General features: G+C 38.1%; 1 protein-coding gene across 2 annotated transcripts in view; it reads right to left on the reverse strand.

The window, feature by feature from the left end:
* Positions 1–23,715, reverse strand: part of Ide (Insulin degrading metalloproteinase) — a 692,915-nt gene that overhangs the window by 329,162 nt on the left and 340,038 nt on the right. For both annotated transcript variants that reach the window (XM_090384737.1, XM_090384738.1), the window contains exon 15: positions 4,560–4,655. In XM_090384737.1, the coding sequence (XP_090240863.1) occupies positions 4,560–4,655 (96 nt within the window). The remainder of the gene's footprint in view (positions 1–4,559; positions 4,656–23,715) is intronic.

Here is a 23,715-nt window from a genome sequence, read left to right on the forward strand (position 1 = left end):
TGTATAAGCTTACTTTCTTGCATCATCATGCCTCTACCACTGCTAATATCACTGGTGAAACACAAACAGCTGACAGAACCAACTTTTCTTCTTCAGCATTTATTTCTTCAACTTCCGTTTTCTGGAACAATCTCCATTCATACATATTTCCAGAAAATAACAATCTAAAGAAAAACACTTGAAATGTCAACAAGTATCTTCTTTCATCTTCTGAACCTTCAACCTGTGTGCGGTACTAAGTACTATAGGTTCTAATACCTGTCGTGCTTGCAGTTTTCATTAAAGAAAAAAAAAAGAAAGAAAAGAAAGAAAAACCCTACTATTTGGTATCATGTAGAAAGTTTAAATAAATTTAAGGCAGAATTAGACAAAAAATTAAATGGTATGGACAGATGAGTTGGGTAGCGTTGTTTTTTTTTTTTTTTTTTCCCCCTCTCTCTTCTAGTTGAGTATAAACCAGTTTCGCCTACATCATAAGCTAATAATAATAATACTAAATCCTAAATACATTTTTATTAAATTTAAAAGAAGCTGGACACCTGCCAGGTGACCTATCTCCATTTTTCCTACATTTCAGGGTATAAACCATCATCAGTTTAATAAATGGCACTTTATCATGAAATGAGAAAATAATCTAAAAATTTGTTGCTGAAATGGGAAGATGTTTTTTTTTATTTTTTTTTATTTTTATATTTTTTTTTTTTTTTGCTGATGCTGTATAAGCTTACTTTGTTGCATCTGAAAATATCTGAAAGTCACAATTCATTTTTAACCACATTAATATCCTTTGCCACAATTATCTAAGAGTCATGAACATCTTGATCTCAAATACAGTCGTGTCAGTGTCAAAGTTAATAAGAACTGCAAATCTACTGAACAGTGCAACCATTTTGAATAATATAATGTTTTCTTTGTGATCTATAAAAACAATCTTCATCACTTTGCAAATTCACCTATTTGTGACAACAAAACAGTTCGGCTTAGGCTAATAAATGAATAAGGTGAGTTTGAAGTTTACTTAGATAGCTCAGGCTTTGATCAGTAATATTTCATAGTCAAAAGCTGTACTACCAGTAAAACCCTGTACAGAAAAGCCAGAAAGTTAGCTGTACGTGCAGTGTTATCTGATAGACACATCCTTAATCTGTTAGCAGGTGCACCAAAAATAAAGAAAAATTCAAGCAAACAGCTGTTTTGTGTTAATTATCTCCAAGGGGTGGGGAGAAGAAACAGTTATATTATTAATATTATTCTTTAGTAATGCAGGATATAAGATAGTTATGGGTACAAGGATGAAAAATTTATGATACTGCAAAAAGTAACTATGATGTTTCCATCTGGTAATTATGTTAACCACCTGAATGTTTTGAAGAAGCCTTTATTGTTACAATATTTAATAATATGATGATCCACATCTGGCTTTAGTTACACAACATATCTTCATCAGTAAACTCTGAACCAATTTTTGATAACAAAAAGGCTGTATTTTGGTCCATTTCTCATTAAACACAGTAATCCATTCTGCTACTGATGGTTGTGATAACTTAGCCAAAAGCAATGTTTCTTCCAAAAAATTAAATGCTCTACAACTCCATACATTTGTCCTCCTGTGAGCTCCATGACCTACTAGATTCCAGTATCCAATGAGATTTGACAAAAACTATGTACAGTCCATTCCGGTTATTTGGGACACATCGGGCCTAGTGCATTTTGGCCCGATTAAGCGGCTGCCCTAATTATCCAAAGTTTCATGTAAATTGTTAAAAATACAATGTACCCCCCCACTTTACAATTAGTTTACTGTATGATCAAATCACATTACGACGAACTCACCATAGTAAAGTACCGTTCATTATACGATGTGTAGTAAGCGCCGGTCATTGTGATCATGTTTGGTTGTTTTTTTTTTTTTTTTTTTGGTAGCTGTTGGCGCATCGGCTTCTATGGCCATAATGCACCTTCCAAGGTTTTTGCAGTACTTTGATCCAAGTTCGAGGCGGGATTCGAACCCGTGACCTTTGGGTTGCCAGACAGGCACTTTACCCACCCGGCTAGCCCGGTCGGCATCACGTTTGTGAACTGAATTTTAATTCTATTAAACAGCAATTCTAATTAGAGAAAATAGGAGGAATATTATCCACAGGCTATAAAAGTAAAGATATATTAAGCACAAATTTACCCTTTATTACCTTACCAATTAAAAAAATTAAATGATACGTGAAAATCGGAAGAATATACGTGATAATCGGAATAATTAATACATACTGTAATATGTACATAAGAACTAGTTGACATTTCTGTTCACTGACATTTGTGGGTGGGAGTTAATATTTAAAACAGTAAAAAGATAAGCAATCAATAACAAAGAACACGGCACACGAATTGCAAGTAACACGATACGCACAAGTGAGAACAGAGTAAAGAGTTACAAAGCTTTAAAAATAGGAATGAAGAGAAGATCTGAAAATTAATTTTTTTATGTGATTGAAGATTTCATGGAAGTGTAAACACATTTCACCATAATAATAACTCACAGAATTCCAGCTGTCGGTATTATCGGAAATTCAGTAAGATCGAGTTTACTGTCTGTTTATGATAGATTTCACTAACAAAAAAGCCCAATAAACAAGTTACTGTTAATTGTTTTATGGTTGTGACCTCCAGAATTTAGAATCAACCACATGATACCGTCTGAGACAATCGTAGGGTAATCTCCAGTGCTGCGGTCTCCTGCCCCGATTAAATGGCATGTTGTCCCAATTAAGCGAAGTAAACCCTGGCTATTTTCTCGATTGGTTTCTGTTTTTTAAGATTTGCCCCAAATAAAAGGCTGGCCCAATTAACAGTGGCCCAAATAACTGGAATCCACTGTACTATTCTTCTTATACCAAATGTTTTCGAGGTGTAGTAACACCATATATGACATTTCTGTTTGGTGATTATATCAACCACAATTGACGTAGAGTGTTGCAGTTTTGCTGCAATGAGAGGAGTAGATGGACAATTCACCACTGGAAGTCAGGTGCCCAATACTATGACCATATTTCAATGATCAGCTTACTTCTGGCATTAAAACCATATTTTATACCTATTCCTAACAAGTGGATGATGAGTATGATTTGTTTTCCCCAACTTCCAGTAGTGACTGAATACTTCTGGCAATACAGCTTATTTCTAGCAGTTTTCTTATTAAAACAAAATGTATCTGATTCTATATTTCTAACATTAAGCAGTAAAAGAAATCAAATTCAAACCAAAACTAAAACCAAAAAGCTAGCACAAAGGCTTATAATACACTCCTAACTTCATTTTTGCTTTCCCAGTGCTAATGTCACACCAAACTAACTCAACATTGCACTGTCCATCCATGTCAACTGGATTCACTGCCTTAGATTTTATGTGTTTCTTAACTAACAGCACGAACCTTCCTCCCTTCCAATCCTGTCTGTCCTTTCTGTACAAATTGTACTCCCCAAATTGAAATTCTGCATTGTTTACATCCGTGTGACACCATATCTCAGATATCCCAATAATATCTGCCTTTGATGCCTTCACCAGCAGTTCAAATTCATCAAATTTATTTACTATACTCCTAGCAGTGGTGTACATGCAAGTATACACATGCACCTGTTCTTACTCTTAGTTACCCTAACACAGCACATGTATTTACTTTTTCCATGACCGCTCCCAGCAGTTCTTGAAATCCCCAGCAACTTGTTTTCCAGGCTACTGTTCATTCTAATAGAAGAAGTGCAAGAATTGCTTTCACCTCTGTCTGTGGTTAATCGATTAGTGTGTGAATCCCCTCCCCCAAACTAGCAGTTTTCCAACCAAACTAACACTGACTCGATAGCATCATCAAATATTCTTGCACCCTTTCTATTTAAGTGTATCCCATCCCTGTAGAAGCAATCTCTCCTGTTTAACAAGTACAGACCACACTAGGAAAAATTCTACCACATGAGCCTTGCATATGGGGTAGAATTTTTCTGAATCGATTGACAAGGTTCTCATCATATACTCCCTCTTTATCATGTCTGGGCAGAATTGCAGACACCTACAAATTTAATACTAACTCTTGACTTTTTTCAACATTGACCTGTACTAGTCAAGTTAAGTCTGCAGATCTCCCACTCAATGTCATTAGTGCCAACGTGGACAACAATATCACATCCGTGATATTGTTGTTTATATGCCTTAAAAGGAAAATTCCGTTTCCTAAAATGATTACAGTCTCTGAATGAATTACATAATGAAAACTCTTGTGAAATAAGCAATTGTAAGTGTTATTTGGTATGACATTATGTTTTACAAGAACAAATGACTCTTAAATATCAACAATAAAAGCAAATTTTATTTCCAATTTTCCAAAACAAGAATGAAGGAATTAATCATGGAGTCATAAACAAAATTGATCATTTATTTATATGAATCCACATGATTATTAATCCCATATCATATCTGCAGATATAACTTCAGACATTAGGACAAACCAACCCAAAAAATAAAAATACAATTCTTCAAGTAAATGTAATTGTATTACTCAAAGAGATAAATACCTCTGGTTCCCTATCAGATAACTGAAAATTGGTTGGAATAAACTCATTTTGTGGAGGAAGTTTCAAATTTTTATGAAAACCAGCATTTTCCCATTTCTGAAAAATATAACATTTTATTCAAAACTGTTACTCAACTGAATTAAACAGTTAAATAATTAATATTAAATATACAGTAGTTACTTTTTATTTTTCAATGCTATCATTTATGTCCACTTCACTACATTTTAAATAATCAGCTTAGAACTAAAGAATTAATACATAGTAAAGCAGAGATTATCCAAGCTTAATCAGCCAAACCACATAAAAGTTAAAGTTCATTTATCCAAATTTTAAATTTTTGGAGAATCAAATCTCCTGGAAAAACATATATGCCAGACATAAATACAAATCACCATTATGTATCTATACCAGGGGCAAGTAAACTTTGTTTGCCATGGGACAAATTAAAATTTTATAAAATTGCTTTATATTTTCAGTTACATACACTTTTTACCGGAGTTTTTAAGTAACAAAGATAATCAGATAAAACATTTATAAAGAAACAAATAAAACACATGGCTAACATAAACAAAAAAAAGATTAAAACCGATGACTAACATAAATGAAATAGAAATATAAAAACACATAACATAAGAAATTATTACATAATAACATTAGACATGAAGAAATAAATTACTAAATGAATGTAAGCATTAGAAATTCATAAGTTATTTTGAAGGATATGGTCTGTCCTCATTTATTTTGATTCTGGTATTATGTATTTCATTTTTAAAAAGTTAGTAATAGTGCCAGCACTAACAAAATGATGCAACAGTCCAAAGCATATATAGCATAAGCCAAAAATAAATAAATAAAATAAATCCCGAAAATAAAAGTCTTCATCTAGTATTCTTTCTAATATCAACATTATTATATTCGCATATTTATTCAAACAATCCACTTCCATAATAAGAGATGGAAGATAATCACAACAATCAATTACTCCTTGGATGAATGTGAATAATCAAACATAATTCTGCTTTTTTCATGTGAATCAAACGTGATTTTTCAATTTGAATTTTTTATTTCCTTATATTTGCCCTCTGAGATAGAGGACAGATTCTATCAGCTTTCGATTTCAATCAGATTTGTCTTACCCTAAAGAGAGGTTTCAAACAGTATTCCGGTTGTAGCCTACCACTGCCCTATAGAATGATATAATGCCTCATTGTACTTGCTTACTATATATCATTGAAAAAATACCTTGTCAGCACTGCTCACAGAACTTCAGAGGACGATATAATTATCCTAATTCTTATTCGTTATTAACTACCACCAATTTCATTCCTCTAAAATGATATGTTATTCAGAATTACTGCTGCTTATATGCAATACTTTGTATTTCTCAATGTTAATCCACAATTGCCACTTTTCAACATACCAAGTTTATTCAGATAGCACAGAAATACCATACACTAATTAACAACCCTGCCTACCTCTGTATCACAGTTAACTTAAGATTACCCACTCGAAATCCCATCAAAAATACATTAATATCATTGATACATATTAAAAACAGTAATGGCCCAGCACCAAACCTTGAGAGATTCCACTCCTAACTTTAAGTCTATGAAGCCATTAATAACCATTCTCTGTATCCTGGCACAAAACAATCCTTTTATCCATAGTAGTAACTTTCTCCCAACATCATATTGCTTCAATTTGTACAACAGCTGAAAGCTTTACTGAAATCTAATTATATTATGTAAAAAATATATTTTTTTAAGTTTAGCTATTGTAAGGTGCTTCCTTTGTAAGAACCTTACAGTAGCTAATCAAATTGGTCAAACAAGATTTTTCCTTAACAAATCTAGGCTGTCGCTCCTGTATATCTGGGTTCTAGTCAATGTGATTGAGCATTACTTTTTAATTGCAGACTCCGTTATTTTACCTGGAACAAAAATCAAGCTTACAAGTCTGTCATTTCTCACTTCTTCCTTTGAACTGCCCTTAAAAACGAGGTAAACATTTGCACCACATCTTCAATTTGTAAGGCCCTGTCCTGGATCCAAGAAAGTTTCAGTATTACAGCTAAAGGTGTGCCTCTCATTTTTGTGCTCTTTAATATAACTGAATAGATTTCAACAGCTCCCGGTGCTTTATCCAGCTTTAGCTACAGCAATTCCTCTTCTAGCTTCATTTCAAATATTACAAAATTATTAATTCCTAATAAGTATTAGAAAGAAAATTGTTGATCTCTTCCTTAATATCTTCCTCATGTATAATGTAGATGCAAAATATTTATCAGAATTTTTACATAAATATTAGTAATGGCATATATATAGTGGACATGGACAGAAAATGGACATGGAAGAGTCCAAATGGATTAACTACTAATGAAATCGACTTCATCCTCACTAACAGAAGTTATATTGTGAATGATGTTACCGTCCTGAATAAGGTAAATGTTGGAAGTGATCACAGAATGTTAAGATGTACACTTGATATAGATGTAGGAAAGGAAAGGAAAAAACTGACTCGAGTAAATAATACAAAGTTCTTTGAGATAACAGAAGAGGAGCAAAAGCAGTATGTAGTGGAACTTAAGAACAAGTTTGATCTTCTGCAGACTGCTCAGGACCAAGATATCGACGAGGAATATTACAACTTTCTGAAAGTGATAAAGCCCAAGAAACCTATAGGGAAAAAGAAATCCAAAGAAATAAAAATTAGTCAAGAAACACTTGTCATGATGAACCGAAGACGACAAATGAAAAGCAAGAAAAACACTGACAGGGAGAAAATTGAGTATACTGAGTTATGCAAAGCCATTAGAAAGGGACTCAGAGAGGACATAAGAAGATTTAACACAAGAAAAGTATAACAAGCATTGAGGGAAAACAAAGGATTTAAATCAGCAGCCATGAGCAGTAATACAGAAAGACAAATGATACTGAAACTGAAGAATAGCAATGGTGTACTTATAAACAGCAGAGAAGGCATAATTCAAATAGCAGAAGACTACTATAGAGAATTATACAAGGAGCAGGGGAATGATGCTAGCAGTGGGGAAGATGGATCGCAAATTAGCAACACATACGACATACCCGATATTCTTCCTGATGAGGTAGAACATGCATTGAAGAAAATGAAGAATCAGAAAGCCCCGGGAGAAGATGAAGTTACTGTAGAGTTGTTAAAATTGGGAGGAAGAGACATAACACAAAAACTGGCAAGGCTCTTCACAAAGTGCATTAGAAAAGGTGTGACGCCTAAGCAGTGGAATAATGCAATCACAGTTTTGCTGCATAAGAAAGGAGATAAATCAGAAATTGGAAATTATAAGAATTTCCAATTTCTTATAAGAAATACTTGATGAGAATCAACCGAAAAAGCAAGCTGGCTTTAGGACAGGATTCTCAACTATGGATCACCTTCACGTAATATCACAGCTAATGGAGAAAGCAAATGAATATAAAACACCATTATGCCTGGCATTTGTGGATTATGAAAAGGAATTTGACTCCATACAGCATAAGGCAATGTTTCGGGCACTGAAAATACAAGGCATAGATACCCCATATATTATGATTTTGAAGAAAATATATGAGAGTGCAACCTCCTTTATTAGACTAGACAAAGACAGTAGGAAATTTAAAATTGAGAAAGGAGTTCGACAAGGAGACACAATATCTCCGAAGCTGTTTGCTGCTGCCCTTGAGGAAGCTTTCAGAAGATTAGACTGGTCGCAGAAAGGAGTCAATGTGAACGGAGAGTACCTAAACCATTTACGATTTGCAGATGACATTGTGGTCATAAGCCACGATCCCAAAGAATTAGAGGAAAATCTTAATCATTTATGGAGAGTTAGTAAGGATTTTGGACTAAAGCTGAATATGGCTAAAACAAAAGTAATGATGAACAAGTATGCCACAGATAGGGAAATAATGATTGAAGGAGCAGTAATTGAAAAGGTGGAGTCATATACTTATCTGGGACAAGTTATTAGCTGTAATAATGATAAATGGCTGGAAGTCAAGAGAAGAATAAATTTTGGATGGATAGCATTCAGGAAATATAGTCACATACTAAAGAGCAATATCCCAGTTTGTCTGAAACGTAAAATAATGAACCAACGTATACTCCCCACCATGACTCATGGAAGTGAAACTCGGGCACTCACCAAAAGAATGGAAGAGAAGCTGAGAACTATACAGCGAAGAATGGAACGAATTATATTGGGAATCAGACTGTTAGATGAGAAGAGAAACATGGATTAGGCAGGAAACTCAAGTAAAGGACATTCTTATCAAAATTAAAGAACTAAAATGGTCTTTGGCAGGACACATAGCTCGGACACATGATGACAGATGGACTAAGAAAATAACAGAATGGTACCCAAGAGGAGCTAGAAGAAAACCTGGAAGACAAAGGCGGAGATGGATAGATGAAATTCATGAGTTTGTGGGTAGTAAATGGATGGCCAGTGCTCAAAACAGAAGGAACTGGAAAGTTGCTAGAGAGGCCTTCATTCTGCAGTGGATTGAAAATGGCTGATGATGATAATATATAGTGGCAAAGCAAGCTTATACAACATCAAATGTATAAAAAAAAAAAAACTTCCCATTTTCTCCAAAGGTTTGTCTAATTCTTCCTTGAATCTATTTAAGCTATTAACTTCCACAACAACAGAAGTTTGTCCCAGCAATCAGATACTTCCTGGCTAAACTCAAATTTATGCACATGTATTCTGCAAATGCCTTTTCTAAATTTGAATTTATGCCCCCTTAAGTGCATAATCTGAGCAAGTGGAAGAATCCCGTCAGCATCAAGCTTGCTCAAACTATTCAAAGCATTCTACACTGCAAACAGATCACCTCACAGGTGCCTAGTCTCCAGATGTGCAATTTGCAGACCTAAAGCCATTCTTGATAAGAACACATTCAACCTTTTATTCCTCTTATGAATCTTATTGCTCTTGTATGTATTGCTCTTGTTGCCCTTGTTTGATGAATTTGAGGTATTGCTCAAAAACATCAAAGGCAGATATTGTTGGGATATCAGAGACATGGTGTCACACAGATATAAGGAATGCAGAACTGGAATGTGGGGAGTACAAGGTGTACAGAAGGGATAGACAGGATAGGAAGGGAGGAGGGGTTATGCTATTAGTTAAGAAACACATAAAATCCAAGGAAGTGAAGCCAGTCGACATCGCTGGACAGTGCAGCGTCGAGTCAGTTTGGTGTGACCTATGCATTGGGAGATCAAAATTGAGAGTAGGAGTGTGCTAAAGCCTAATGACTCTGATGAGTATGATAAGAAACTGTATATGGAAATAGAGTGGGCCAGTAAATCAGAGAGTCTTATAATGGGGGATTTTAATTTCCCAGATAATGACTGGAATTTGTGGGTTGGTCACTCACACACTAGAAAGGCTATTGTGGATTTACTGGATGATTATTTCTACATCAGTATGTTCGGGAGGCAACTAGAGGGAGTAATACTCTTGATCTGATTATCAGTAGTGATTCTTCACGCATTAAGAATCTGATTTGATTTGATTTGATTTTGGATTTTATTGGCGCATTAGCAACTAGGGCTATAATGCGCCAAGACCAGGTATATATAAAAATTAATATATAAATATAAAACCTAATTAATTAGGCCACCATGTCCAGATCTAATAACAAATATTTAAAAAGATAAATCAATAAAAGAAATAACAATAACATATAAATTTTAAATATGATTAAAAACCTTTATTGCTTTCAAAAAGCTAAAAATAGCAGACACATTGTCATTGTCGGATAAAATCTGACTGAGTGTATACGGCTCAGTCAGATGGTTAAAAGCGGTAAAACGGATATTGCTAAAATCTGGACAGTCAACTAAAATGTGTCTAATAGATAAAATTGTGCCACAGGACTCACACATAGGAGGGTCATCAGCCCTCAGCAAATATGAATGAGTCAAATGACTATGTCCTATGCGGGTCCGGGCTAGAACAACTTCCTCCTCACGATTCCTGCGCAGACTAGACTGCCATGGTTCAATTAAAGGCTTTATAAGATATAATTTATTCGCAGTCTCTCTATTCCACGAGTCCTGCCATTGGGAGTGTATGTTTTGGTGTATTATTTGCCTGTAGTCTGTATAGGGGACTGACAGGCAGCGGTTATTATTGGGAATTGCTGATTTGGCTGCGGCGTCAGCCAAATCATTTCCCCTAATCCCAATGTGGCTGGGAATCCAGCAGAAGCGGATATCATATTCACGTCCACGGAGGAAGTGAATCTTCTGCTGAATACTAGACAGAACTGGATGAGGATTATATCTCACAGATATTAAAGCCTGTAACATGCTGAGAGAGTCGGAATATATAATGAACCGTTGGTATTGGCATTCACTAATGTGATCCAAGGCTAACTCTATAGGGTGCAGCTCTGCAGTAAATATGCTGCATTCAGAGGGAATCTGCTCCAATGTAGAGCTGTCTGTAAAGACAGCAGCAGATCCCACATATGATTCCAACTTCGAACCGTAAGTGTAGACTGGCGCGAAGTCGGAATATTCAGTTCGGTGTGCTGAATGAAGCTGCAGGTAGACAGATGATGGAGTGTCCGACTTTCCACAATTTCTAAGAGACAAGTCACATGCCAGGACATGAGCATGCCAGGGTGGAAAGGGTTGCTTTGGTGTTTGGGCAACCTTGTCTACCTTGATATTAAGTTCTTTGAGTAGCTCTTGGAGACGAATACCAAAAGGACGATTGGCAGTCTTACGGGTATTGTATAAATTTTCCCATCGTGGGTCAAAAACGAATGGCCACGTAGGATGATCTGGCAGGGATTTCAGTTTTAAAGCGTAGTTTAAAGACAACTGCTTACGTTGAAGCGATAACGGTGGTTTGTTTGCTTCGACGTATAAGCTCTGGACAGGAGATGTGCGATATGCTCCAGTAGCAATACGTAGGGCCTGATAATGGACGGGGTCCAGCCATCGAAGGACACTGTCTCTGGCTGAGGAATATACCTGGTACCCATAATCTAGTTTGGATCGTACAAGTGCACGGTAAAGCCGAAGAAGGGTGCATCGGTCTGCTCCCCAAGATGTAGAGGAGAGCGAGCAGAGAATATTAAGCCCACGTGTGCACTTTGTGCGGAGCTGACGGATATGACCCAGAAAGGTCAGCTTTTTGTCAAATCTGAGTCCCAAGAATTTTGTGTCCGCTGCTACTGGAATAGCATTTTGTCCGAGCCTTAATTCATGTTCAGGATGAAGATTACGCTTACGACAAAAGTGTACGCAAACGGTCTTCTCTGGCGAGAACCTGAAGCCATTAGCAAGTGCCCAGGAATTAAGACTATCAATGGCTTTCTGCAGTTGTCTTTCAATAACCCTCATGTTGCATGACTGACAAAAAATGCTAAAGTCATCAACATAGAGGGCACTGTTTACAGTTGGAGGAAGTTGTTCTGTGACGGAATTTATTTTGATGGCGAAAAGCTTGACACTTAATACTGATCCTTGTGGTACACCCTCCTCTTGGCTGAAGAAACGAGAGATTGAGGATCCCACACGAACTTGGAAAGATTGATTGGCTAAAAAGTTTTGAATAAAAAAGGGGAGATGCCCTCTAAGGCCTAGGCTATGTAAATTTTTTAAAATGCCAAATCTCCAAGTTGTGTCATACGCTTTCTCCATGTCAAAGAACACTGACACCAAGTGTTCGCGTTTTAGGAAAGCATCCCGGATGGATGTTTTCAGTCTAATAAGATGGTCCAAGGTGGACCGGTTCCTTCGGAAGCCGCACTGGATGTTGGAGAGAAGGTTATTTGATTCTAAGTACCATATTAAACGAGAATTAACCATTCTCTCCAGGATTTTGCACAGACAGCTAGTCAGAGCAATAGGACGATAATTGGTAGTGACTTTTGGATCCTTTCCTGGCTTAGCAAAGGCAAGAATGATTGCCTTGCGCCAGGAGTCCGGAAACTGCCCTTCAATAAAGATTCTGTTATATAGAAAGAGCAGATAATCCATAGATTTTGGTGAAAGATGCTTAATCATTTCATAATGGATGCCATCTGGTCCAACAGCACTTGCTTTGGAAAGAGCGAGGGCTCGTTTCAGTTCCTGAATAGTGAAATCCCCGTTATAGGGATAAATGCTCTTAGATTTAAAGTTAAGTGCCTGTTTTTCGATTTTATATTTCAGGACCAGGAACTCTGGGGAATACGAAGATGTTGCAGGGATGTTAGAGAATGTTTCCCCAAGAGAATTGGCTATTGCAATTGGATCTGCAATAGCGCATCCATTATAATCTAGGATTGAAGAAGGGTGGGATGTATATTTTCCCTTCATTTTCCGGATTTTATCCCAGACTACCTTAGAGTTGGTAGACTGGTTAATAGATGATGTAAAACGGATCCACGGTTCCTTTTGACTCTGACGGCGGATATATCGTGCTTTGGCTCGTGCACGTTTAAAGGCTATAAGGTTGGTCGTGGTAGGATATCGGCAGAATATCCCCCACGCTTTGTTTTGAGCCTTTTTTGCTGCTGTGCATTGTGAATTCCACCAAGGTTTGGGAAATGGTGGAAACCGGGCAGATGTTTTTGGAACAGCATTCGCTGCTGCTTGGACAATAATTTCTGTGATGTACATAACTGCATCATTGATAGGCTCTTGTCTGACTGTGCTAAGATCAAAATTTGCCTAATGTTGGAAGGCAGTCCAGTCAGCCTGATCAATCTTCCACCGTGGTAACCTGAAGGGAAGACATGGTCTCCCACTGTGTAACGAGGTTATCACAGGGAAGTGATCACTTCCGTATGGATTCTCCTCCACTTCCCAAGTGAGTGAAGGGAGTAGAGAAGGGGAGCAGATAGAGAGATCTATGGCAGAAAAAGTACGGGTAGGCATGTGGAAGAAGGTATTTGTTCCAGTATTTAGAAGGGAAAGGTCATTGTCATTTAGCATATGCTCTATGACTCGTCCCCTTCCATTGATGTTAGCACTACCCCACAGGGTGTTATGTCCATTAAAATCCCCGAGAAGTAAGAAAGGGGGAGGCAACTGCGTTAGAAGATCATCAAGGTCTTCCTGGGAGATGTCAGTCCCAGGTGGCAAATAGATAGAGCAGACCGTTAATAAAAATCCCACCGTAAGGCGAATTGCAACAGCTTCTATGCTAGTTGTAATTAGCAAGGGCTGCACTGGGGTCTGGTTACCCACAAGGATAACCACTCCCCCATGAGCAGGACCATCCGCAATTCTATCCTTACGAAAAATTGTGATGTTATGCATTGTGGGATCATCATTTGCCTTTAGATAAGTCTCCTGCAAGCAAAAGCAAACTGGCTCGTGCTTTTGCAGGAGGGCCTTGATGTCATCAGTATTTCGCCGGAATCCACAACAATTCCATCGTAGGAATTTAGCCATTATTTTGGCTTGGTGGGTCCATCAGGCGGCTTCCGAGGTGCTGAGGGCTTACTTCTGTCAATCTTGGGTTTATCTTTTTTGGGGAAGAATGGATGCTGTCCCGTGTCCATTTCTTCCTCCGCAAAGAGTTCCAAGACTGAATCTTCGGGTACCTCCTTCTGCTCGACATCCATGTTTTCTTGGGTACTAGGGTGGACTTCCCCTTTCTTATTCTTTTCTTTCATAATTACTTTGTTACTTGTGGAGCATTAGGAGGTACTGATATAGGAGTGGCAGCTGATTGGTTTTTCTGTGCAGGTTTTTGAGAACTTAAGAGATACCGCGCGATGGGAGTGAAAGACTCCTTTGGAGGAATGGTCATGTCCGTCTGAGTTCCGACGGAACTTCTCCCTGCTACCTTCTGGGCATAGGTAGGTTTGTTGGTATTCAGGGGTTTCACCGATTTCCTTGCCTCCTGGTATGATATATTTAGCTCTGCCTTCAGCCGTTGAATTTCTTTTTCTTCTTTCCACCTCTGGCATACTCGTGAGTAGGCCGGGTGTTCTCCCTCACAGTTAATACAGGTGTGTTTTGCGGCTGAACATGCTGTTGTTTCGTGGTCCTTTGCACCGCATCGAGCGCATGCAAGGACTCCACGGCAGGCCATTTGAGAATGTCCATACTTCTGGCATTTAAAACACCGTAAAGGGTTCGGAACATATGGACGCACCGAACAATTGATGGATCCAGCTTTAATCTCATCAGGAGGTTTAGGAGAGTTAAAAGTCAGGATAACGCTCCTGGTTTTAACAAGTTTTCCATCCCTTTGCGCAGTAATTCTCTTGACGACAATAACTCCCTGTGGTTTTAATTCCGAGCAGATTTCCTCCTCGGTTACGTCGAGAAGGTCCCACTCCGAAATGACACCTCTCGATGAATTGAGTGTTCTGTGTGGTGTCACTGTTATAGGTATTCCTCCGATTGATGTTCAGATTGCCTGTCATTTTTAGTTTCAATTAAAAGGTCTCCAGAACGAAGCCTCTTAACTGATTTGGGTGAACCTGCTAACCCATCTAACCCTTTTTGAATAAAAAAGGGCGACACTTTACCAATCGGTGTTTCATTGGTAGAATGCATAATTAAAAACCTTGGGACAGGCCCTGATGGTAATTCAGTTCGCTGCCTCTTTTTAGCAATAATGCTATCTGATTTTTTGTCTATGGTTTCAGATAGGGACCGGGTTGGGGCCCCTGAAGAAGTTAGTTTATCAGGATTCATAGAGTTTTTATATGGTTCAGTGCCCGGGCTCCCCACCCACCACGGAGCCCACTACCTGGCATGCAATAAATGCGCTCGGGAGTGGAATGCCAGGGCTGCCCAGACACCATACCCGCACCGCCGCCAGCCTGAATCCTGTCCCTCGGACCATGAGGGTAGGGGCGTGGCATTGACACGGTTGACCCTCGCAGGCGAGCCTACTAGCTGATTGATCCTAGCCGGGCCTTCCAGGACCTCCCGTCTTGTTGAAGCAGGGGCCAAAGTGGTGTATTGAAGCTGGGCCCCCTCAACCACCAGGATCCCCCTTTCCGAATTTCCATGGGTCGCAGCGCACGGCAAACATGCCGGATTCCATTGATGTAAGCCTGGAACCTGGGCTGTGGGCATTGGATCCCAGTGATGCTAGTCTGGAAGTCCAGCAGCGTCACTGGGAGGTCCCCTCACCACGTACAGGTGCCCACGTCGAGGGGCATTAAGAATCTGCAGATAAAGGAACCACTAGGCGGCAATGATCACAGTGTGCCGAAGTGGGATTTACTCAAAGAGGTAACTACCATCAGGGATAATGGGAAGGGTTTTTGCTTTCGTAAAGGTGACTACGATGGTCTCAGACAATATTTAAATTCTATACAGTGGGACCAACTGATGATGTTACCAACAGCAAATTCAAAATGGGAAGCATTCAAAGAACTTATCTTGGCAGCTACTAGGCTTTACATACCAACTAAGAAATATTGTTCAAGGTTTAGGCCTAAGTGGATGTCAGATGAACTAATGAGACATATGGCAGAGAAGAAAAATGCATGGGATACATACAAATTAACACGTGACACAGAAGCCTATGATAGATACAAGTTCATCTGTAACCAAGTCACAAAGGAGGTTAGGCAAGCAAAGGCAGAAACTTTCTCAAACCAGATCTTCATCCCATCCTGATCCATCCAACCCTTGTCATGAACGTGCACAATCACTCCTCAAGGAATGTCTTCTTTTGGCATTGTTTTGCGTTTGAAAATCAGCACAGGAGGCAGCTTGGTTCCGTTGGCACAACAAGCTAGAACAACTGTATAATGGCTCTTTTCATGTCCACTTGTCTTCACCCATACAGTTTTCACCCCCTTCTTATCAACAGTTCTGTTACTTGGGACATCAAATTGAAGGGGGGGCTTCGTCCATATTTGCAATCTGTCCCAACTCAAACTGATATGTCTTCTGACATTGAATGACAAAAACGATGAAATTCAAGGACCTTCTGCTCATAATCCAACAAAGTGTAAGGTATTACACCTGGGAAACAGTAATCCCAAAAAAACTTATTCACTTGGTGGAGTTCAACTAAACCCAGTACTGGAGGGAAGGGACTTGGGTGTTACGATACGGTCAGACATGAAATTCTCTGAGCATTGTAAACAGGTTGCAAGGAAGGCCCATGGTGTCCTATCGATGATCTATCGAACTTTTGCAAGTAGAGATAGGGACGTGATAATCCCATTATATAAGGCTTATGTTAGACCACACTTGGAATACTGTGTTCAAGTATGGAGACCGCACCTAAAGAAAGACATCGAGCTTCTTGAAAGGGTGCAAAGAAGGGTAACTCGCCTGGTGAGATCGGCAAAAGGGCGTCCTTATGAAGAAAGACTTCGAATATGTGGGTTGCAGAGTTTGGAAACTAGACACCTTAGGGAGATTTGATTGAGGTGTTTAAGGCTCTGAGAGGCATCAGTAAAATGAATGAGGACAAAATTTTCAAGATTATAAATGATGCTAGAACTAGGGGACATAAATTCAAGTTACGGGGGGAAATGTTTAGATTGGACTGCAGGAAGTTTTATTTTAGCCAGCGAGTTATAAATTACTGGAATAAGTTGCCTTCATGGGTGGTAGAGGCTGACAGTTTGGGGAAATTCAAAGGTCATCTGGATAGTACTTTCGGGTAAGGGAAGCGCATAGGATGATAGGTTTAATTTCCTTTTTATTTATATTTTATTTTATTTATATATATTTTTTTTTATTTATTAATTATTATTATTTAGTTATTTATTTTATTTATTTATTTTTTTTTTGTTTTTATCATTGTTTTGTTTGGATTTTTTTTTTTTTTTTTTTTTTTGGCTGGTGCAGCAGCATAAGCCATAGGCTTTCTTGCACCATGCGGCCGTTACTAATACTAATACTAATAACTTTCAGGCATCTTTTGGGCAAGTCTGGTGCATGTACGTATGCTTAGTCCATTCCGTTTCATGAACCTGAAGCACCAATTGTGTCCTCCTTTGAAACCAGTAACTTCTTTTTCATCGGCAATTCTTCTTGCCTCATGCTGAACCATTTTTGTGGACACAGGAATTCCAATTGCCCTTTGCTCTTCAATCCATATCTTCAATTCCCTCTCTAAATCAGGCCATTTTGCTGACTTGCCTTTCATGACCTTCTTCTGCCGTGGCATTTTCAGTAGGGTTTGTTCTTCCCGTAGCCCGTCTTGGATTGTTTTCTCAGTTGGAGGAGAACCAAACTTATGTTCAGCAGCACGATTTCCATTAAATTTTGCAAACTAGATCACTTTTAACTTGAATTCAACACTGTACGAAAATGTTTTCTGAGCCATTTCTGGGCAGAACATGGTAAAACGTAACCTAATATACCGGTAACAAGTGCGAAACAATGAGCGCAAAGACAACAAGCGCGAAAGAAGCCCTAGGGGGTACCCAGGTCAATCTGGTTTTCCCTATCAGGCAGCAGAATCCTCCTATCCAGACAGTTTTTTTAAGTCTTTATCTGGACATGGTGGAAGAGTGGGAAATTTTAACTATTGATTATTGTTTAATTGCTGGTGGGCTGAATTGCCATTCTTTGGATAGTTCTGTGCATTTCGAATACTTTCTGTGTGAAGGTGGTAAAGGCTTTATAATTTTTCTCTTCTATGACAAACAGGTGTTCTACCCCTGGGAAGGGTCCAATCTGTGCTATTAGCTGTATTCCGGGAATGCCATAAATTATACATTCATATAGAATGTATGCCCAGTCTTCACTCTCACCACAGGTGCAGTTTGGGTCATCAATTAGCCCTAAGGAGGTTAGTTTTGCCTTTAGGGAGCTGTGACCTGTCAATATAAATGTTGTGAAAAGTCACGGGGAATACCACTTAGGTGGCTTTGGGTTAACCATTGCCACCTGTGGCAGAAACCTTTTGGTAACAAGGCCTCTGGTTTCCTGCTTCCACTTTTTTTGCCATAGCCCATGAAGCTTTGAGGCTATTCTTTTTCTTTCAGCATTGAAGGTGTTGGCTGTATCAAGGGCTATCCCCAGAAATTCTATGGGTATGCCCTTTTTAAGTCTATAATACAAGCATCTTTTGGCTACTTCCAGGTAAAGTGGGAGAGCTCCAGCCAGCAACTGTAGCACAGTTGTGGTAACTGTGCAACGTGCCCTGGTAATAGTGAGAAGTATTGTTCTTTGTACTGATTGTAATTTATTCCTGTTTCTTACTATGGCTGAGCGGAAGAACCACACACTGGCTCCATAGGTGATAACAGATAGGAACATTGCATGGTTATGATTGCCAGGGTCTTTCTTTTGAGCCTCCGTCTGTTCGACTGATCCTGGCAGTAATACCTGCGTAATTTCTCACTTTCTTCACCAAGTAGGTGACAAATGGGGATAAAAAATTAATTTTGAATCGAAGACTACTCCAAGATATTTTAGTTCTGTTACCATTTTTATAGCAGTTGTGTTAATTTTGATTTGTGGACATCTTATGTCCAAATTGCCTTTTAGAAGTATTTGTTTTGTCAGACAATATTTTGAGCACATGAATTTGTGCCCACTCCTGCAGCTGCAGGAGGGTGGAATTTGATCATTGCTTTACAACCACTCGCATGTTACCTTTTAAAAGGAAAATCATGTCATCTGCAAAGGCCGGGCTTTCCACATCATCCAGAAATTCATCCAGAACAATGTTCCAGAAGAAAGGGCCAAGAAAAGAGCCTGTGGGCAGCCTTTATTCACAGGGCATATGAATTCCAGGAATCTTGTGCATATTGAGACACTTCTGTCTGTAAGGTAGCTGTTTACTACAGTATTGAGGTTTTGTGGGGCATTTGCCTGGCAGAGTCTCATAAGGACACTAGGTCACCAGAGTGAGTCAAATGCCCCAGCAAAGTCAATAGAGATTGCCAGCATATATTTCTCACCTGCTTAAAACCATACTGATTGTTGGAATGTAAACCTGCTTCTATGTAGTATTGAGCTAATCTGCTATATATTGGTCTCTATGGTTTGGGATCAGTAGGGGGTTTCTAAGGGTTTTTGAGAATTAATCTTAACACAGCTTATTTTCTATATTTTTCTATATAATAACATATACCTTATGCCATACAGTTATTATATAGTGCTATTAATTTGTTTGGTGTTTTTTCAAAAATTTTTTTGATAATCTCAACCTCTAAGAAGTCAAAACCTGTGCATCTACTGTTTTTGGTTTTAGATAGTATTTCTAAGTCTTGTGTAGTAAACGGCAATATTGGCAATGTCATATTCAGTGTTTTTCTTTTATAACGTCTAGCTGGGTGGGGGAATGATTCCCAGTTTCAGTCTGAATAATACTGTCTAGGATGTTATTTACAGAATCCACCCAACACAGGGTTGGGGTTCCATCTGGTTTTACAATAGTTTCTAAGACATCTCCTGGCAGCTTGTTATCTATTCTGTAGACAACTCCCCAAGGGTCATTATTTCCAGTAGTTCCCACCAAGTGGCTCCAGCATTCCTTTTTCTTGTCTCTTGTGAATGCTGTATACTGATTACTGAGAGTTTTATATGAATCTCTCAGTGCATCCACCTCATTTTGTGGCCAAGATGTTCTGGCTCATTGAAAATTTCTCCTCGCCTGGTACACCCTTCTCCTGAGTATAGTCAGTTCAAGACACTACCAGGGGACTGCCTGTTTCCTCGGTTTTTTCCATGGGATAGACAGGTTTGCTGTTTTTGTTAAAATGTTTGTCATAGTCAGTGCTTGCTCATCTAGGCTACAGTTGCCTGGATTAGACCACTCATTTTCCTGTTTTTGCAGCTCAGTTGCTATACATTCTGTGAAAATCTGACATTTCACCTTTGTAATTGCCTGTTTAGTTTGAAGGTGATGGCTCTATGATCTGATGCAATCCAGATTGCTGGACACATTAGTCTGTAATTTTATAAGCTATCGAATTGGTGGCAAGAGTAAAATCAATGTCACTCTCCCACTTGGTGCCACTAAAAGTTGGGAGGTTATTTGGTTGGTTTAGCACTTGAAAGTATCTGGCCGATGTGTGTGCCAGCTCTGTCTTCTATACGGCTATGCCATAAGGCTGACCGGTAGTTGACATCAGCACACCCTATGACTGCTTGTAGGTATTCAATAATTGGATTTATATCTTCATCTGGTCTGGAATGTAGTGAAATAATGTAAAACTGTCCTACAGCACTGATGATATGGGCACACAGAGGAGAGCAGAGGTGACCCACCTTTGTGACCGTAAGGTCAGTATTTTTTAACTACTATTGCTGTACAAGGGACAACACCTGAGGTGTATTCTATTATTTTATAGCCTCTTGGGTATCCTAAACTCTATCCATATGTGTGTAGAGCTCCTGGAGTACCAATATATCTATATTATTTTCTTCCAATTTGAGTTTGATCTGATCTAAAACAGCCCTTGCTCTATGAGCATTCAATTGGACGAGATTTAGAGCCCTAGTCACATTTATGTTTTCAATCTGACCATAGTTGGTCCTAGATTGTATAAGTTTTACAATTTTTTTATGACAGGGGCATTTATCATCCCTGATAATATGTGCATAGTCAGTCAGCTGTGCTACCTTACAGATTGCACATTTTGGCTACTGATTTTTATTTTAGCAGTTCTTGCAATCATGGCTATTGACTGCACAGTGGCCACAGAGAGAAGATTTCTCACTGCAGTCTCTGGCAATATGACCATATTTATGATAGTAAAAGGATTTCTGTATGGGAAAGAATTCCCTGAATTTATGGCTGGTCCAGCCAGCAAAGACTCTTTATTGTCCTTGTAGGCTTTTCCAAATTCTGTGTGACATTTCCACAATGATATTGAATTGCCCATTTCTTTTGTTTTTTGTCCCTCTTTTTTAGATGATATTCTTTGGCAAACTTGTCCAGTTCTATTAAATTAATAAAATTTTGTTGTAGAAATCCAACATAAGATCTCTTTCCACAGTTGTCTTGGGGATGTCAAATATAATAATGTTAGGGTTCCTGCCCCTTGGCTTTTCTGTTTGCAGTCCCAATTTTATTACTTCTGGGTTGGTTTCAATCTTTATAACATCCTTTTTATTTGTTACTTCAATTAAAACTCCATTATCTTTTATTTTCCTCATATTATTCACTTTTATTTCTTTTGTCATGACAGTATCCATGACGGTATCCATGACATTTTGTCATGACGGTATCCCTGACTGCCTCAACTGGATTTGTGTGTAGAGTCAGGCTAAGCCTTTATAATGATTATGTTTGTTTCTTTTGCCTTTGATATTTCCTTAGTCTTATTGTTGTTTCGTTTAGTTTGTGATGACTCTGCTTTGGTATTTCTTTATCATTAATGATATTTCTTTATCATTATTCTTCTTTTCAGTCATTGTTTCTACTTTTGCTTTCAATATTTTGTTTTCTGTATTAAGTTCAACCACTCTGTTCCAAAACAGACCAGCAGTTCACTATCTGCAATCTTGTTGCAGATGTAATCCTATTTGGTCTGTTTATGAAGGAACTCTTCTAGGAACAGCTTCATTTCTTTAATTTGTCTTATGGGATCCTCTATTTGATTTATAAGCTGAAATTTCCTCTCCTCCACTGTTTTTGTTACCTCTAGTTCTAAATTATCATTCTCCTTTTGATCTGTATTTTCTATCTGGTTTTTTCCTTTTCTAGCCCTTTTCACAATAAGGTGGCCAAAGAGGCAAGCTTCTCAGTAGTCATTTGTAGTTTCTTCCATCATTTGGGGTTCTTTCTATAAGCATCTCTATCTCACAATCAGGCAGGTCCTTCAAGTGATCATGATCAATATTTTTGATTTTTCATTTTTTTCTCATTGAGTTTTGATTTCTGTTGGTCATTTTGCTATTATTATAACGTTCCTTATATCCAGGGGAGTAATTTAAGGTACGTTTTACAGTCATAGGCCTATTAAAACTCAAGATGCAATGTTTTCCTGTTTTGGAGGGAAAACGGTCACACACAAAAAAAAAGTATTCCTATACACAAATATATGTTTAATCTAAGCTGAAATTCACATTTCCCCTCACAAATAACATGTATCCAGCTATTTTGATCAATAAATTATCCAAATTTTCAAATTTTGAGGCATTACAATATCACAATTTGCAACAGTACGATTCACTACTGCTGATGCTGTAGCAATCATACTGCACGTAAACATGTTCAAAAACCAGCAATAGCTAAAATCAAATAAAACTAACAAGCTTACCTCAATAATACTAGTTGTTTTCATCTGTACACAATTTGAAGAATCCAAGATCATGGTTTTTCAAGTCGGAAAATCCAAGAAATTCTCATAGCCACCATCGGTCACATTCACCTCCGCGACTGCAGCTCACTGCAATCACAATGGACTGTGCAATTTTTGTGGCAGCATACAAGCTCGGCCTATTTAATCATGGCTGCACAAGCTGACCACTTGACCACAGCCAACCATACAATTTTCTTACTGTTTTCTTTTGAACCGGCCTCTTCTTTTTTTTTTTTCAATTTGGTTTCGTTTTGTTTACAGCTAAGAATCGCTTCATATGCTGATCACACAGCATTAACAGTATACCCTGTATATTTCATGAAATTATGAATGCAAGCAACCAATACAACAACATAATCAAAAGATTAGCTATTTGCTATTCTGCATGAGTTTTCCTTGTTCAAAATAAAGCAAATGGGATTCATATGTCTCTTATTATTTAAAAGAATATTTCTGATAAGCTAATCTAAACATTATTTCACTCCGCAAAACTGTTATAGCACAAACAAATCCTTATATGGAGATAAATCTAAGAATCTTTCTAATGTGAGAATACATTCTAGTAATAAAACACAAAGATAACTGACTTTTATTTATTCCCAACTTCACACTTTAGGTTTTAATGTATATAAAAAAAAAAAAAAAAAAAAAAAAGAGAGAACCTTTTAAAGATACAATTAAATAATAATTGGCAGATTTCTATTGGTTCAATTCAATTGAAACTTTGGACAGCTCAGACCTTTCTAAAAGAGCCACATATAAAATTTTATGAAAATCCGTTCAAAAGGCCTGTCCTTCCTGGCCCTGCTTACAAAGAGGGACCAGGAAGGACAGGCCTAAATAGCAAATTATAGTCCAATTTGCATCCATATAAGCTGCTCAAAATAATTATACAAGCTGATAGGAGCAAAAATGCTAATAATCCTATTACT

Source organism: Mastigoproctus giganteus, chromosome 11 (assembly GCF_048544385.1).
Source record: "Mastigoproctus giganteus isolate SK-2022 chromosome 11, ASM4854438v1, whole genome shotgun sequence".
NCBI lineage: Eukaryota > Metazoa > Arthropoda > Arachnida > Uropygi > Thelyphonidae > Mastigoproctus > Mastigoproctus giganteus.